The 15,618-nt window shown below is 35.0% G+C and overlaps 1 protein-coding gene across 1 annotated transcript in view; it reads right to left on the minus strand.

Annotated features, from left to right (window-relative positions):
- LOC141438121 (uncharacterized) overlaps positions 1-15,618 on the minus strand; it is a 61,949-nt gene that overhangs the window by 36,763 nt on the left and 9,568 nt on the right. The window contains 1 exon segment of the mRNA XM_074101815.1: positions 7,734-7,895. Within this exon segment, the coding sequence (XP_073957916.1) occupies positions 7,734-7,847 (114 nt within the window). The 5' untranslated portion in view covers positions 7,848-7,895.

Raw genomic sequence — 15,618 nt, forward strand, 5'->3', positions numbered from 1 at the left:
CTCGTTAGCCCGGCCATTGAGAAATTTGTTAATGGCCGCAAAAAGCAATTGTGTGATCAAACATTCGTGACTGAAACGCTCCCGGACAATGGTAATTATACCTATTTATTATAGCCACTTCAGTAAAACAAAGCGAACATGGCCTTTCGTTGCAAAAATACTTTCTCTGAGTAATCTTCTTAGAGCTAAGTGACTAAGCGATCAAAGAAAGCGCTCTAAAACGTCAACAAATGCCAGGCAAAAGACTTTATATTTAAACGAAATGTTTTTCCTTCTGATTACGACTAAGTATTTCATTAATTCAGTCAAAGTCAGTTCGAGGGGAGGGGAAAGGGAATTACAACGTATAGACATTTTATTTATGGTAAGTTCTGTAGGTAGGTACCTATATGTACTTATTTGAAAATCTTCTGGAAATCGCCTGAATTCGTTTCAACGTGGAATGTAAATCTTTTTTTAAAATTGGTTAACATTAAGCAAGATTACTAGTAATGGGTTGGCTAAGATCACGCATTATTATTTCAATAATCCGTCCCACCAGCATGTACATTCGCGGTACACTACGGCACCGATTTAAGCCACTAGCCAAATTATTTGGCTTCGATGATGGTGCGGCTCTACCCAGTTGATTTTGCGATATTTACCCATGTTCTTTTATATGTTTTTTATAATTTTATTATCTTAATAAACAATTTCCGTTCCCACTGCTTAGGTTAGAATACCAATAATAAATAACAGGAGGCCGTTCATCTCCAAACGGTTGCATGATCTCGACTAATATAATTATAGCAAAAATATTAATAATCATAAGCTATTACATAATAGCGGTAAACTGTATTTAGTAGCGCGTGTCTTCACGGTCAGGTGGCAGCGTTGCTACAAACAATATCGGAGCTGCCGGGGCGCCGTGGTGCGCCCGCGCGCACACGACTCGGCCAATTACATGTATACGCGGAAGTCGATTCATCATTATTCATTAGCAGCATCACTTAGGCTCGGGGCACACTTCCTGGGTTTTTCTGCAACGGCAGCAGCAGATGAGTTCACGCGTGCCGCGCGGCTGCGCTCGGCGGAGCACGCTTCGCTACCATATTTCATCGCGAAGCGCAAGCGCATCTGCATCCTAAGTAGGAGCAACGCTTATTTTATCGTTACACCCTCACGTTACACCCAGGTGAACTATGTTTAGATAAGGCACTGTTCGCAAAACAAACTCTGGGTGCGGTCTATGATTTAAATCACTTTTATTGTGTTTTTACCTAGGATTTTTCAATTCATTTAAATGTAATGTTAGTACTCCTGCTAAACCAGCAGTTTAACGTAGTATGTTCTTAAGACGATGCCGTGTTTTACTGAACTTAGAGGACTGTAACTTAGGTAGATGGGTGGTTAGTAGCAGGCCAGTAAGTTCTTCTAAGCGAATTAAAAGTTTTCAGTGCTAAGAATTAGCGCTACTTTGAACGTCACCCGCAAAAGTACTGTAATTCACGAAGATGTGGCGTGACTACGTAAAGGTATGAACAGAACTTGATATTGAGCGTCTAAAATATAAATAAAATTATTAACAAAAAAATGGAAATGATTGATCTACTTGAGGTTAAACATAAAGATAGTCACGCATTTCTTGTGAGCTAATAAAGTAAACAACAAAGTTACCTAACGAAGAATTTGTTTGATTTAAGTACTCGGAATGTGAAAATCCACCTAAATTCGAGTGTTCTCTCTATGGTCGTTGTTAGGGCGTGCTATGGCAGCGAGGTACCTAAGGTGCCCGCGTCGCGGCGGGAGCGACACCTCCGATAATGACAGTTCGAATTGCGGCGATGTAGCTCACTAGAGCATGAGATCGCTCACTTGTTTTATTTCTTCATCCCATAATCGATTCTCAATGAGTTATGGTCGCTCTGATTGTATTGGAAATCGGTCACAAGTTATTTTGATGGTAAGAAGTTACTCACTCATATTCTAAACCAATTTTAATATTCTGATTTACAAATGTAGGTTTCTGTGTACACCACAAATAAATTGTGAACAAATATGAGATTCAATTTATTACTTAGACTACCTAAGAATAAGAGAAGATACCGTTACATTTTAACAATAGGAAACTTTCTATCAAACACAAACAAAACATGAAAAGGGCCGATTCAGCTTGACACCCATCTGATGCATTTGACAATATTTACTTTCAATGCTTGCTTACTATCAATGCTTTTATTTGATTATAGTTATAATTTATTACTGTTTGCGTTAAATGAATTTTGGGGTCATTTTACGTCATTTAAAATGAAATAAGGTAAACGTGCGAGTGCTTGTCACGGTCCCAATAGTTCGCATCTTTAATCTTATGTCATTAGTAATAGAGACGACAGCAGGATGACGTCTATAGGGAATTAGCGTATCGAGCACTCGTACGTTTACCTTAAATCGATTGAAAATAAAGTCACTGTTTTTGAATAAATAGTTATTTGTGCAACAAGAACAAAGTTGTTTTTTGTTGCGAGTGTTGATTTTGAACCCCGAGTAAGCGAAGGATTCTATAATTGAATCACGAGCGTGAGCGAGTGATTCTAGGTTAGAATCCTGAGAGCAGCAAGGGATTCAAACGCACGAGATGCAAAAAAACTTTGGTCTCGTGTGACACATACAAATTTTCACCTCAGCAGCGAGAACATAATTTAAATGTAACATAAGAATAAAACCACATATACCTACCTGTTTACAAAACAAACACATTTTTTTAATTATAATCCGATTATTAGAAAATAAATATAATAATCACATTTAAAACCATAAACAAAGTGTCCGGTAAGTACAATACAAATCTCATACTCATAACATGTATTGTAATTTGAACTTAGAACTTCTTGTAAAATATGTCATAATTATTTTTTAATACTGCATAAAGCCTCATCTTGGCGTCATTAAAAAGGTTGAACAATAAACTTATAATTTATTATAACTATTATTAAACCTTTAAATATGATTTTATTAAGATTTCTACTACAGCTAGGTTTGTTACAAATTCATTCAATTTAACAACTATTTATTCCAACTGTAAAGGCACTATACGGAATTATTTTATAAAAAAAAAACAAGAGAAGCGGCTTTCGTGCAACGAGGTTGCATACTGTATTAAAAGACCGGGAAAATTTACATTTTAAAAATATTTCGTTTTCATGTAATTTATTAGGTATCGATATATTTTTAATACCATAGATTTAATTTAAGATTGTAATCAACACATTTGATCCTATCTCTCGCTTTTTTCGTGTTGAAGTGAAATGACAGATCAAAGTAAAGTTCAAATATTTGGAATTTAGTGAGTAGACCCAACACTGTACTCAGCATTTAAAACATAATAATTAAAAAGTACATTTGAAATTTACCACGAGCTTTACGGTGAAGGAAAACATCGTGAGGAAACCTGCACAAACCTGCGAAGCAATTCAATGGTGTGTGTGAAGTTCCCAATCCGCACTGGGCCCGCGTGGGAACTACTGCCCAATCCCTCTCATTCTGAGAGGAGGCCTGTGCCCAGCAGTGGGACGTATATAGGCTGGGATTATTATATTATTAATTAAAAAGTTACTTTGTCTCACGGAGTGAGCAAAATGTGATTTTGCTCACTGATTTCTCATAGCAAAACCTGCCTGTTTGAGGTGCTGAGGTGAAAAAGGTTTTTGTGTAAATGAGTGATTTTTAGAGAACGCAGTGATTCAAATAAGCTTGTGCTACCGGCCTGTGTAACAGGATTTATGATTCTGAGTTATTTAAATGAAGAATGTTAAAGTGATTCGATATCGTCCAGATCGGAGTAACGGTCGCGACGGTGAACGACACCGACACCACGCAATCGGCGTCCGCTCATCGATCGATAGCGTACCGACTCATTAAAATTATACTAATTATTGATTTGTTGATTAGATTTTTTTGTTAACTTCCCTAGGTTGATCAATGATCTGTAAAACAAAATTAGTTATGCATCGACGCATCCTTAAATGAAATAATAAGAGCGCATAGAGGCTTTACCTCTCTACTCTACAAAACATTAGCGGGCTTAACAATTTTTTATTCATTCATTTCTTGTTATATTGACTCACCTGTTTTTTATTTATTCAAATAACAGATTCGATATTTATAAATTGAGGGGTAATTTTTAAACATTTATACTTTGACCCAATATTTTTTTATGAGAAAAGTGGATGCAATAAAAAATAAACTAAGTACGTTAAAGCATAAAATTTCATAAGCATAGAGTTTGGTTAGCACAATTTTCTAGAATCCTAGCTAGTGTTAACTGCAAATGCTGTTTTGCTCTGGTTATCTTTCATGTTTATTAAACGTTACATTTTGCTACATTAGAGCGTATCGCAATAAGACGATATCTAAGTTACTCCGCCATTCTGTGCTTCCCAATAGTAGTAGGTACCACAAAAAAGACGTTAGCACGACCCATGTTCGTGGTTATTAGTCATTCACACTGATATGGTTTAATAGATTGTTAAAACGTTGTCTCCTTTCCATTCACGTCACCCATGCCAACTAGGTTACTGGGTAGTTTGAGTGTTGTTTATTGGAATACAGTCGTGTACATAACCTTACTAATTTAAGGCGCAAAAGGACAATGTTTGATACGTGTCTAGTTAAATAAAGTACACACATTTTGAAGGTAACATCATATTAGTTTGACAAATTAACATGGGTGTTAGGAACAAACTTCCGGCAACCATTATACGTAATTCACGATTCCTTTTCCATACTCCTCCTCGTGCCTTCCGCGAAAAGTTTTATTGTATCTTTATTTATTATACAATCACGAAACTACTTTAAACGAAGATTTACTACCTATTTGTTCGACACCGAATGTGTTCATACAAAAATTGAGAATATGATTTACGACCCGAGCCGACTTGAACAAGGAATCGTTCTCGTACTATTTCTTCGCTTGTTTATCTTATCCTGCAAGACTCGGTCGTGTTAATCCAACTGAAACGTGACCTTCAGTGGAACTTTTCGTAGTGACAGCACATTGTCTTTATGTAAAATCATTTATGAGAACGTTCTATCTACGATAGGGCAAAAATCAAATGGTTCGGCTGTACGTAATTAAGGTGTTTTTGAACATACTTATCTACTTGTTTAGTAAGTTCTTTATGTAACGTTCGAATGTAATTTTTTTACAAAATTTTAAAGAGCTTGGTCTACAGACGATCATGCCGCTCCTGATATTATCTGAGACGAATGTCATTAGTCGGACCCGCAGTAAGATATATTTATATAATTATTTCTTAAACACCGAAAAAAAAAATTAATACACCTTCGTGCGTTTTCGCTTGTCACAATACGAATATACCAGCACTGTTTCTATAAATACCCAACAATTATATATTACAGTATAAAGTAACTAACGTACAGTATAACTTACGTGTTGGTTAATTACCTAACCTATGTACCTTCATATATGTAGGTATACAAGTAAAGCGTCAAGTTGCGATTTTCCCACGAGATTCGTTATTATCATTGAATTACTTATTCATATTTGATGCTTATGGTTTTGCGATTGTGACATGTCATGACAGGTCATGTTTCACCATAGTTTTTAAGTTAATTTTAAATGGCTATACCCTACCAGGGTGCATAATATTGTAAGTGACTTTAGAATAAGGCCTTATGTATTTTATGTTTGTGCCAAATAAATAAAATACTTAAATGATTACAAGATTATACCTAGTGCCATCCACGAGACACGAGATTTTGTCAAAATTTGCCATTAATGACATTGTAATAAGAACCACGTGTCATCGTCATCGTGAATGACTACCTATAAAGAGTACAGAATCTTAAACCAGCTTACGCCACTAAAGTTTTTTTAACTTAAAATTTTAGTTTTTAATTTACACTATTTAAAAAAATGTGTTTTTAATTCAGCAAAACAATTGGTAGAATATGTCGATTGGCCGAATTGTCATTTGACCGAAAACTGTTCTATTAAAACTTTTCGATAAAGATTATAATTTACACACGTAGGTGGGTGGAATCTAAAACGTTGGACACCTTAACGATATTAGTTTAAATTCATATGAAAGTTTTCGTTTTCGTTTTGTATAGCTAACTTGATATAAAACGAATACTTATTTATGTTTTATACATTCATAGACAATATATTCAGTTTAGGTAACGGAGTATGTTGTCATATTCCAGACCTATCGAAGAAACTGATTAAGAATGGTCCTATCTTCCAGATGGCTTAACTCTTCTTTTTTACTACTGAGATTGAGAATCATAGTGGACGATTTTATACCATTTTAACGATCATTGTCCGGTACCGTTGAGCGGGTAACGGGACAGACCCACGGCCCTAGCACGGAATAACGCAGCTCCGATCACTGATCTGATATCGTTCCGAAAATTATATGGAAGAACACACTATGAGTTAATTTAGTTAAACAAATCAAAATGGAAATGCGCAGAAGAAGAATGCATGAACTCACCCACTAAATAGTGGTAAAAACTCTGTTTTCCAGTTACATAGATACTCGTAGGTTCTACTTTTCGAATTTTTGTTTCCTTACTAATATTATAAATGCGAAAGTGAGTTTGATTGTTGCGTTTTCACACCTTAACTACTGAAGCGGCTGTCATTAAATTTTGCATTATATCACATTAGAAGACCAGAATAAGGACGATATAAGAGGGCGATACAAGTGAGGGCGCGCGATGCGAAAAATGTATTCTCCAATGTCAGACGATGGCGCAGGTAACAGCCGGTAAGTATCTGATAAAATTCCGCGACAAAATAGGAGGTACTTAAGTAGGTATTTAATCGATTTTAAGTTTATTTTTGAATTATCTTACATTTCGTAGATATGTAAAATTGCTGAGGTTAAATTAAAGGCGATTACAATAGATACAATTTTGATTGGTCGATGTTTGCGACAAATTAACTATGGTTTGGTGAAGTATTCCGCCAGCTTTAATAATAATTTAGATATAACGAGTATTTTTTGGCGCAGTGACCTCTATTGTCAACTGACAGTTCCGGTCATTGCGTATTGACCTGCGCTTGTCCGATCAGACAAAACCGACAGGTTAATCAAACAAATCGACGCTATACAGGCCACACAATGATAAATCATTATTTTTGAACAACATTGAAATTGAACACGAAAAGTTATAATAAGTAACAGTTTTAAATGAGCCACGGTTAATCATACATTCATGAAGATCTTGATTAACTTCTAATGATAACCCGATATTTTGACGCAGCTATATGAAATTATTATCACAGGTATATGAAATTGCGGGTTGATTGATGTTGTGCAGACCGAGATAAAAATTCATCGCGGTATAAATCCAACAGAAAATAAGTAAGTATCGAAAAAAAAACTATAATCTTAAAGACTTTATGAATTTGTCTATCAGCTATTTTTTATGCCTCAACTACTTATTTGTCTTCACAGAAATCGCTACAATCCACGAGCGTTTAACCGCCTCATTTTCGTGGTCTCATTTTTTAATGAATAGGCTGTAGAATTTGATAACATTCTCGATAATTTTATAGACGTCCTGTATTTCTGTATTCTAATGATAACCTGTAAGTAAACTGTAACAGAATCTTCTACCATGTCAACAAAAATGTGCCCACGAAAATCATACGGAGTAAACGCTCGAACCCTCTTATGGTTAATTTTTACAATTTCTCTTTTACTTTTTATAAGTAAGGCACTTACCTGAGGGCGGAGTGTGGTGGGACGCGAGTACATGTCATGCTGGTAGAAGCTGGCGGGCGACAGCGGCGGCCGGTACTTCTTGTGGCCGTAGCCCATTGTGTCCATTGTGTGCATCGCCACGCCGCGTAGTGCTGTGTCACTCGCCGGCGCACTTCATAGTCACTGCGCGAAGAAACAAAAATATATTACCTAAAGAGATTTTTCTAAATTCACACCGAATTGGGAAAAACCTAATTTTTTATTCTCTCACTGGAGCGAAGCCGCGAATGTAAGCTTTATAATAATTATTATAAACATTACTTGGGACATACAAGGTAAATCTATAAAAATTAAACTTTGCAAAAAGGTTGTCTTTGTGAAATAAGCTGGAAAGGTCGAGTTGTTTGAATTTTCCACGGGATAATGATCTACCCAGTATCCGTAGTTGCCCTAATCTTTTAGTCTGTTCGTTGGAAATTCTAGCTGACGAATTATAAAGCTGCCGTACTCTAATAGTGTTTTATGCAATTGTATCATAATAAGGGCCATTGAGACACGAGTGCGAGTTTATGACATGAGGCGAAGCCGAATAACAAAAAAAAAGTAAGTAAGTTTAAGTGATGCAGAATTTCACTTAATTCACCGAAGTCACACATTCTCTTAGATAAAAAGTAATTTATATAGTGATTAACTCTTTTATTTCTTTCAACTTTCAAGAACTCCGTGCAAAAGCAAAACAAATTCCCGCTATTTTGAAACGTTTTTTTTCCACTAATTACAACCTTAGAATGGACCGGGAACTTTAGGTGATACAGCCAAATTAAATAATGTTGAAATATTAATATTTAATAATAACTGTAAAATTCATTTATTCTCCATTATGTAAGTTTCAAGTTCAATAATTGTTTATGTAAACATATTTTAATTAATGTATAAAGTCGATTTAACAATAATTAAGTAAATAAAATAGAATGGCTGTTGGCCATTTTTTAATTTTAATTCGCGCCATTTACAGTGCGAAAAAGAACATTGGGAAACGTTTCATACTTATGTCAAATGAAATACTTATGTCATATGTAATAAAATGTCAAAGTTGCGATCACACAATGCACCTCATTGGATTACCGATAGCGATATATCGTAAGTAGCACATTGTACTACACGAGTAGAAAAAAACTTTAAAAAATGACTGTATGCTTTAATTGGTTATGATTGGAGTCTATTACCCTAATCCCATTGTTATTTTAGTAGTGTTCCTTTCTCGGAGCTCGGTGAATAGAATCAATACGACGCAGTGGTAACGCTGCATGGCGATTGTGCCTCGCATATAAAACACCAAATTTTCACAGAAAACACGCTTCAAAAGCTCTGCCTTAATAAAAATCATCACAAATCATCATAAATATCTAAGTTTTATAATATTTATAACTATGATAATATTTTTTTCACACCTCTCCTTCAGAAAAGTAACTTTTCCTTCCTGACGAGAGGAAGCAAAGTGCAACTTTTCTGTTCAAGGCTTTTCTAAGTATTTTATTGCAAATGCTATTTTTTGAAGTTGATAATTAAAGCCAACGTAAAGCCGTAATTTTTTTTTCAAGTTTCTTAATGCTCGATGTGAAAAGTTGTATGAGCCACTCGGGAGCAAAATTATTTTAATCTTTGGCGTTAACACTTGAATCCCTCATTACGCTCAGGATTCAATTACAGAATCCTTCGCTACATTCTGGATTCAATGTACGCCCTCGCCGTAAATACACCATTTTACTCCCTTGTGACACAAATAACATTTTTATTAGAAAGAGACTTTATTTTTCTACAAAAATCATCTCAAAAAAGGTTTTGTTGAGATTTTATAATAAACACTGGCTGCCAAAAATAAACTTGCAATGTCGCCATCAACGTGCGAAAAAAAGGAATATTAGTTTTTAAATAGGTTTAGCATTTAATCTTGATTTAATCACAAATGTAACGACCAGTATTTTATTTAACACTAGCTTTTACCCGCGGCTTCGCACGCGTAAACTATTCGCTGGTAGTTGCAATTGAAATTCGGGATTTTTACAAAATTCCCCTGGAAATTTCCAAATTTATATCGTGGTCTTCATTTAGGTTGTGTTGTGAATAACTGTACAAAATTCAAGACTCTAAACCCAGTGCTAAAATTTCAAAAATTTTCCCTATCCAAATTCAAATTCATATCATTTATTCAGTAAATAGGCCGCAATGGGCACTTTACACGTAATTTTTTTTAAATACCAGCACTTTCGGAAAGACCATCATTGCCAAGAAGAATGCGCCGCAAGAAGCTTGGCAGAAAGTCATTTTTTCAAAATAAAATAAGTACAAAAAATACTTAAAACTACAGTAAGTATACAATTAAAGAAAAAATTACAAAATAATAATAACAAATAATACACGGATGTATGGGGTCCCTTAGTTACAAAACTATCCCGTGAAATTCGGGATAAAAGTAGCGTACGTGTTATTCCAGACGTCCGGCTACCTACATACCAAATTTCATGGCTCTAAGCCAGTGTTTGTATTTCGAGATTTTATCCCTAGTTATCCCGTGGAATATCGGGTCAAAAGTCACTTAAGTGTTATTCCAGATGTCCAGTTACCTACATACCAAATTTCATGACTCTAAGCCCAGCGTTATTATTTCGAGATTTTATCCCTATCCCGTGGAATATCGGAATAAATAGTAGCCTATGTGTTATTTCAGAGGTTCAGCTACCTACACACTAAATTTCATGGCTCTAAGCCCAGCGGTTGTTATTTCAAGATTTTATCCCTAGTTTATCCCGTGGGAATATCGGGTCAAAAGTCACTTAAGTGTTATTCCAGATGTCCAGTTACCTACATACCAATTTCATGACTCTAAGCCCAGCGGTTATTATTTCGAGATTTTATCCCTATCCCGTGGGAATATCGGAATAAATAGTAGCTATGTGTTATTTCAGAGGTTCAGCTACTACACACTAAATTCATGGCTCTAAGCCCAGCGGTTGTTATTTCAAGATTTTATCCCTAGGTATCCCGTGGGAATATCGAGTCAAAAAGTTGCCTATGTGTTTCCAGACGTCAACTACCTACATACCAAATTTCATGACTCTAAGCCCAGCGGTTGTTATTTCGAGATTTATCCCTATCCCGTGGGAATATTGGAATAAAAAGTATCCTATGTTTTAATCCAGGTTATAAACTAACTTTCCGCCAAATTTCATCCAAATCCGTCAGCCGTTTAAGCGTGAAAAAGTAACAACATACTCACTCACTCACTCACTCACTCACTAACTTTCACATTTATAATATTAGTAGGATGACAATCACGATAATATAAAAATACCCATCGGGCAAAATTTTCATCTTTTAGGTATTTGACCAAATTCACGGCTAGTAATAAAAAAAAATGCGATTGTGATATTTATTATTTTCATTTACCGACTAAAATAATCTTAGGGACCGTCACAGTAAATAAAAAAATACAGATAATTTATATAGTCAGTATTATTGGTTGATATCTGAATCGAAAACTTTATAGCAGGGTGAGTAACATATACTTAATACAGTTATTCAAATAAGACATCAATGTTATTCCTGATAAAAATAATACATTAGACAGACATTTCATTTAATGATACCAGTTTTTGTTCGACGCTAGTGTAACGGGACCGACTCTCGGGTACACTTTTAATCCTATATCCGTGTCTTTCTACACTTGTGTTTACATAAGTAACGCCGCTAGAACCGGCTCCGAGTCTTCTGTTAGGGGGTCAGTGGATTCAACTATTCGTTGTGACCGGTCAAACACCCCGGCTCCTGGGACTATCAGCTGTATTGTTTACCGCATACCTATTAACTGGTGCGGAATTATCATGTTTACCTGGTAAGTGGAGATAATCTCTAGTCTAACGGTTGATTACTGTCTATTTAACTATTCAGTTATTTACAATTAACGCACTGTAATGAATGATACTGCTTAATTTTAACGGTTAGGATTAGTTACGTACCTATTAATAACTTAATCAATGCCGACCATTGGACTTTGCTGGGATTTATTGGAATTATCAAGATTTTTAATTAGATCGTGTGATTTTATAAAAAAGTTCAATATCTCAAAAACAGCTGAACCGATTTTGATGAAAACTGTCTAAGAATCATCGCTAAAAAACCTGATTTAAAATAGAAAAAAAACCGCAAACCTGTCCACCTGTTTAAGCTACAGTGGCAGACGCACAGACACACATAGCGGTCAAACTTATAACACCCCTCTTTTTAAACAACCCGGGTTAAAAAAGAGCCGTTTTCATACGGAATCTCACAATCAACATACAGGGTGACATCGGAGACGTAATCAGAGCTCGTTAATTGATAGCTATTTACATGCACTAGTCCTTACCAAAAACCGTTCTTTTTGTTAATTTTTCCTTTAATTAAATCACCAATGCAGTAAATCATGGTTTTAACAAAAAATAAACGGTTTGGTTTTTGTTTCGTGTAAGGGCTAATTAGTGTTTGTAAATAGCTATCAATAGCCTATAAAAGTAGTTTCTGATAACATCTCCGTAGCGCATCAAGTTTGCGAGCGTACCGGTCCCATGGGTATATCATATCATACCATATTAATACCTCACAATCAGTGAAGTAACTCGACTATCTAGACTAGTCATAGCAACCTATACGATGCCGTGCGGAGAACCCATTTCGCTGGACCCATATTCCGTCGCCTTCACTACGCGCCGGGATTCTACCAATTTTAGATCGTTTAAGCCGAGACATGTTTCATAAATAAAGTGTACTCACCATACGAGTACACTACACTTTGATTGAGTAATGTGATGACACTGATGACTAAACGTCCTCAAATTAGTTCTGTCTGAATGTTTTAAAATCCCGAATATTCTTGAGACCGACTTATCGGAACTCGTAGAATATCTCTACCTACTATGACGTTAAACTCCAGTTTTATGGACTCCGACGCAAAATGGACGAAAGAAGCAAAGATAAATATAAAAAATTATTACAACGTTAACTATTCAATGAAAATATTTAAACAATAGAGCTCCGTGATTTTATAGTAAGTACGTTAAAATCAAATTAAGATAAAAGTTTTAATTTACAAGTAGGTAGTTTTAATAGTTCTGTTCAAATTGTTTGTATTATACATTTTATTGATAAGTAGTCCATTGAACATTTGCTTATTGAATGGTTAGATATATCACCTGCCAATGTCAAACGTCATGATGAAACAAAAAAATATCATACGTTTTGACAGTTCTCACGCATTTTGTCAATTAACGGTGATGTTATCACTGGCGTTTTGTTTTTGCTTGATGAGGCATGAGCAGATATTGAATACTCATTGTCAATACCCGTGCTGACCTTAGCTCAGGGCCAGCTATTGCAATATGCCCAGAAACTAAACGATGAATAGCCTTTTTTTCATCTCATGTTATGATACAATTTTCGTGTTCTCATTTTTTTCCATGGCAAAAACCTGTGGCGTGTAGAAATTAATTATCGATTCGTATCGGGAAGTAGTCTGATTTTTTGGTCATCGCCAGGAGCGTTTGATGCCGTCAGTGCCAAAATTAGTTTTTCCTTATATACTTTTAACCATAACGCAGGGAACGCATATTAATAAATGGCTTAAGTCTTAGTGCGACCTTCGAGTTGGATTACACTGAGTAGGTGGGTATTCGTTGGGCAGCTAATACAAGTACAATTAAAGATAATAAAAGAAATACTTATTATATCACCTATTATTACTACCAGCAGCAGACTATTACAATATGGTATGCCATGACCAGGAAGAACTTAATTTAATTTACTTAAGTAATTTAGAGTTTGGTGTTAGTTTAATCATAGTCTGTTTACAGTTTGCAAAGCTGTGAGCTAGAATACAAACAAAAGTAGAAAGAAAATCATGACCAAAATGAGTATTTAATTAATAACATAGATGAAAATAATAATAAGTGTTGTAAATAAAAAGATTTGAGTTCAAGAATTAATTTAGATATAGATTGTAGTAAGTAAAAGATAGGTAATATAGCATAAAATCAGTAGTTTTCTAAAACAGTGGTTGTTCTTTTAGACTGCCACAATTTGCTGTTCGTGAAATGGAGTTTGAGATTAATTTGAATTAAAGTTGTGATAGTATAGAGAATCAGCTCTCTCATTCTGAGAGGAGACCTGTATGCTTAGTAGTAGGATATGCATAGGCTGGGGTGATGATGATGATGATTATAATCAGTGTTATAGCAGTATGGAGATAGGAATAACTTGAGAATAGTTTATAATTTAATAAATTAGCGTCACAACATAAAGAACTTCTTGTCGAAATGAAGACGGTCGTAAGCACTTCCTATTTTTAATTCACTTCACTAAAAACACTAAGATAGGTTATTCTTGATTGACGAATATTCACAGAAGTAAGACGAGGGTCCACCCTTGGTTATAAGCTGCAATGATCAATCGATCTAGGCGTGATGTAGGAGTAATCGATGCACTGTTTTCTTCGGCCTTAGTAATGAATAGTCATCTGTTTCATTAGAAGTAGCGTAGACAGTTTAGTAATATCAGATTTGAGAGCTAAGCGGATTCGAAACACAAATAAAAGTAGCGTTTGCTTTTGTTGCGAGGTGACAGAAGTTAGAATTACAGGGCGTGTACAGGGCTACTACGAAAATCAAAGTTCGTATCGCACTGTCTCTTTTACTCGCATAATAAATGACTTAAGCATCAGCGGGACGGCAACATGCGAGGTTCGAGTTTTGCACTTCCGTGGTATAGGGCCAGACTTCACACATGCGCATGCGTAGACGTGAAACAAGACGCCATTTTAGATATGAAAAAATACCGGTCAAACGTCATTTCATACATCAAAAGTTAGAGAGAGATAGCAATATTTTAGTTTAAGCCCAAGCAAAGCTCGGTTGCCCAGACATTCTTAAGTAATAGGGGAAATGAATTATGTATTAATTACTCAGGATTAGTATAATGAGAAGTTTTGCTTTAATCAGATTAGTCATGAGTAAAATAGTATTTTTAGTCACAATGCCTAGAAAGTAGAGCGCAGAGAATAGAAGTTGATCTAAGCAAAACAGTAATATATGATAGATTTACAGATCAGAAATTAACATAAAGTAAAAATCTGTTACTTTAGAATTTAATTTATGAGAGGAAAGCAGGAAAGTCAATTACAATTTATTACATTAAGTTTTACTTGTAAATGTTTGGTATAAACAAATCAGTAATAACTAACGGGGTCGCTTTGTTGGTATATGAAAGTTGAGATAATTGTTTTATTAATAGTTTACCAAATTAATGATTGAGTAATTAATGAAATGATAATAGTAGAGGGTTTAGGTAAAGAAATAAAACATATACCAACAATTAATCATAGCACCTAAAAGCGTTTAAATTATTTTATTAAGAGGAAGATGTCTGCGGACAGCGGTAATAGTTAGAGTGAGAATAGTTTCTTGATTATGTAGCAGGAGTGCACACAAGTTCAAATCGTGAGAGGTAGACACTAGTTCAATCCATGCTCAAGTATGTGTGAATATAGTGATGTTCAGCGCTCATCTGTCATTAGACTATCAACACTTTCTGTAAATAAAAGAAAGAAATAAATAACAGAAAGAGTAGTTTTGAAGTTAGAGTAGAAATGAATTTTAATGGGTTTTAGCTTACACAAACATTTGAGTATAAATGTACTTGATATGTAATAACAATAAAGAATAACTTTACAGTTGAAATTTTATAAGATTATGACATAGTGAGGTTAAGAAAGTTAGTACATACCATTCAATGTCAACAACAATGGGCTGTTGTGGTCTGGCTTCATTGAATGAGCTCATTAAATTTAAATTTCATTATAAGAGCGATCCGAGTGAGC

This window comes from Choristoneura fumiferana, chromosome 18 (genome assembly GCF_025370935.1).
Source record: "Choristoneura fumiferana chromosome 18, NRCan_CFum_1, whole genome shotgun sequence".
Lineage (NCBI taxonomy): Eukaryota > Metazoa > Arthropoda > Insecta > Lepidoptera > Tortricidae > Choristoneura > Choristoneura fumiferana.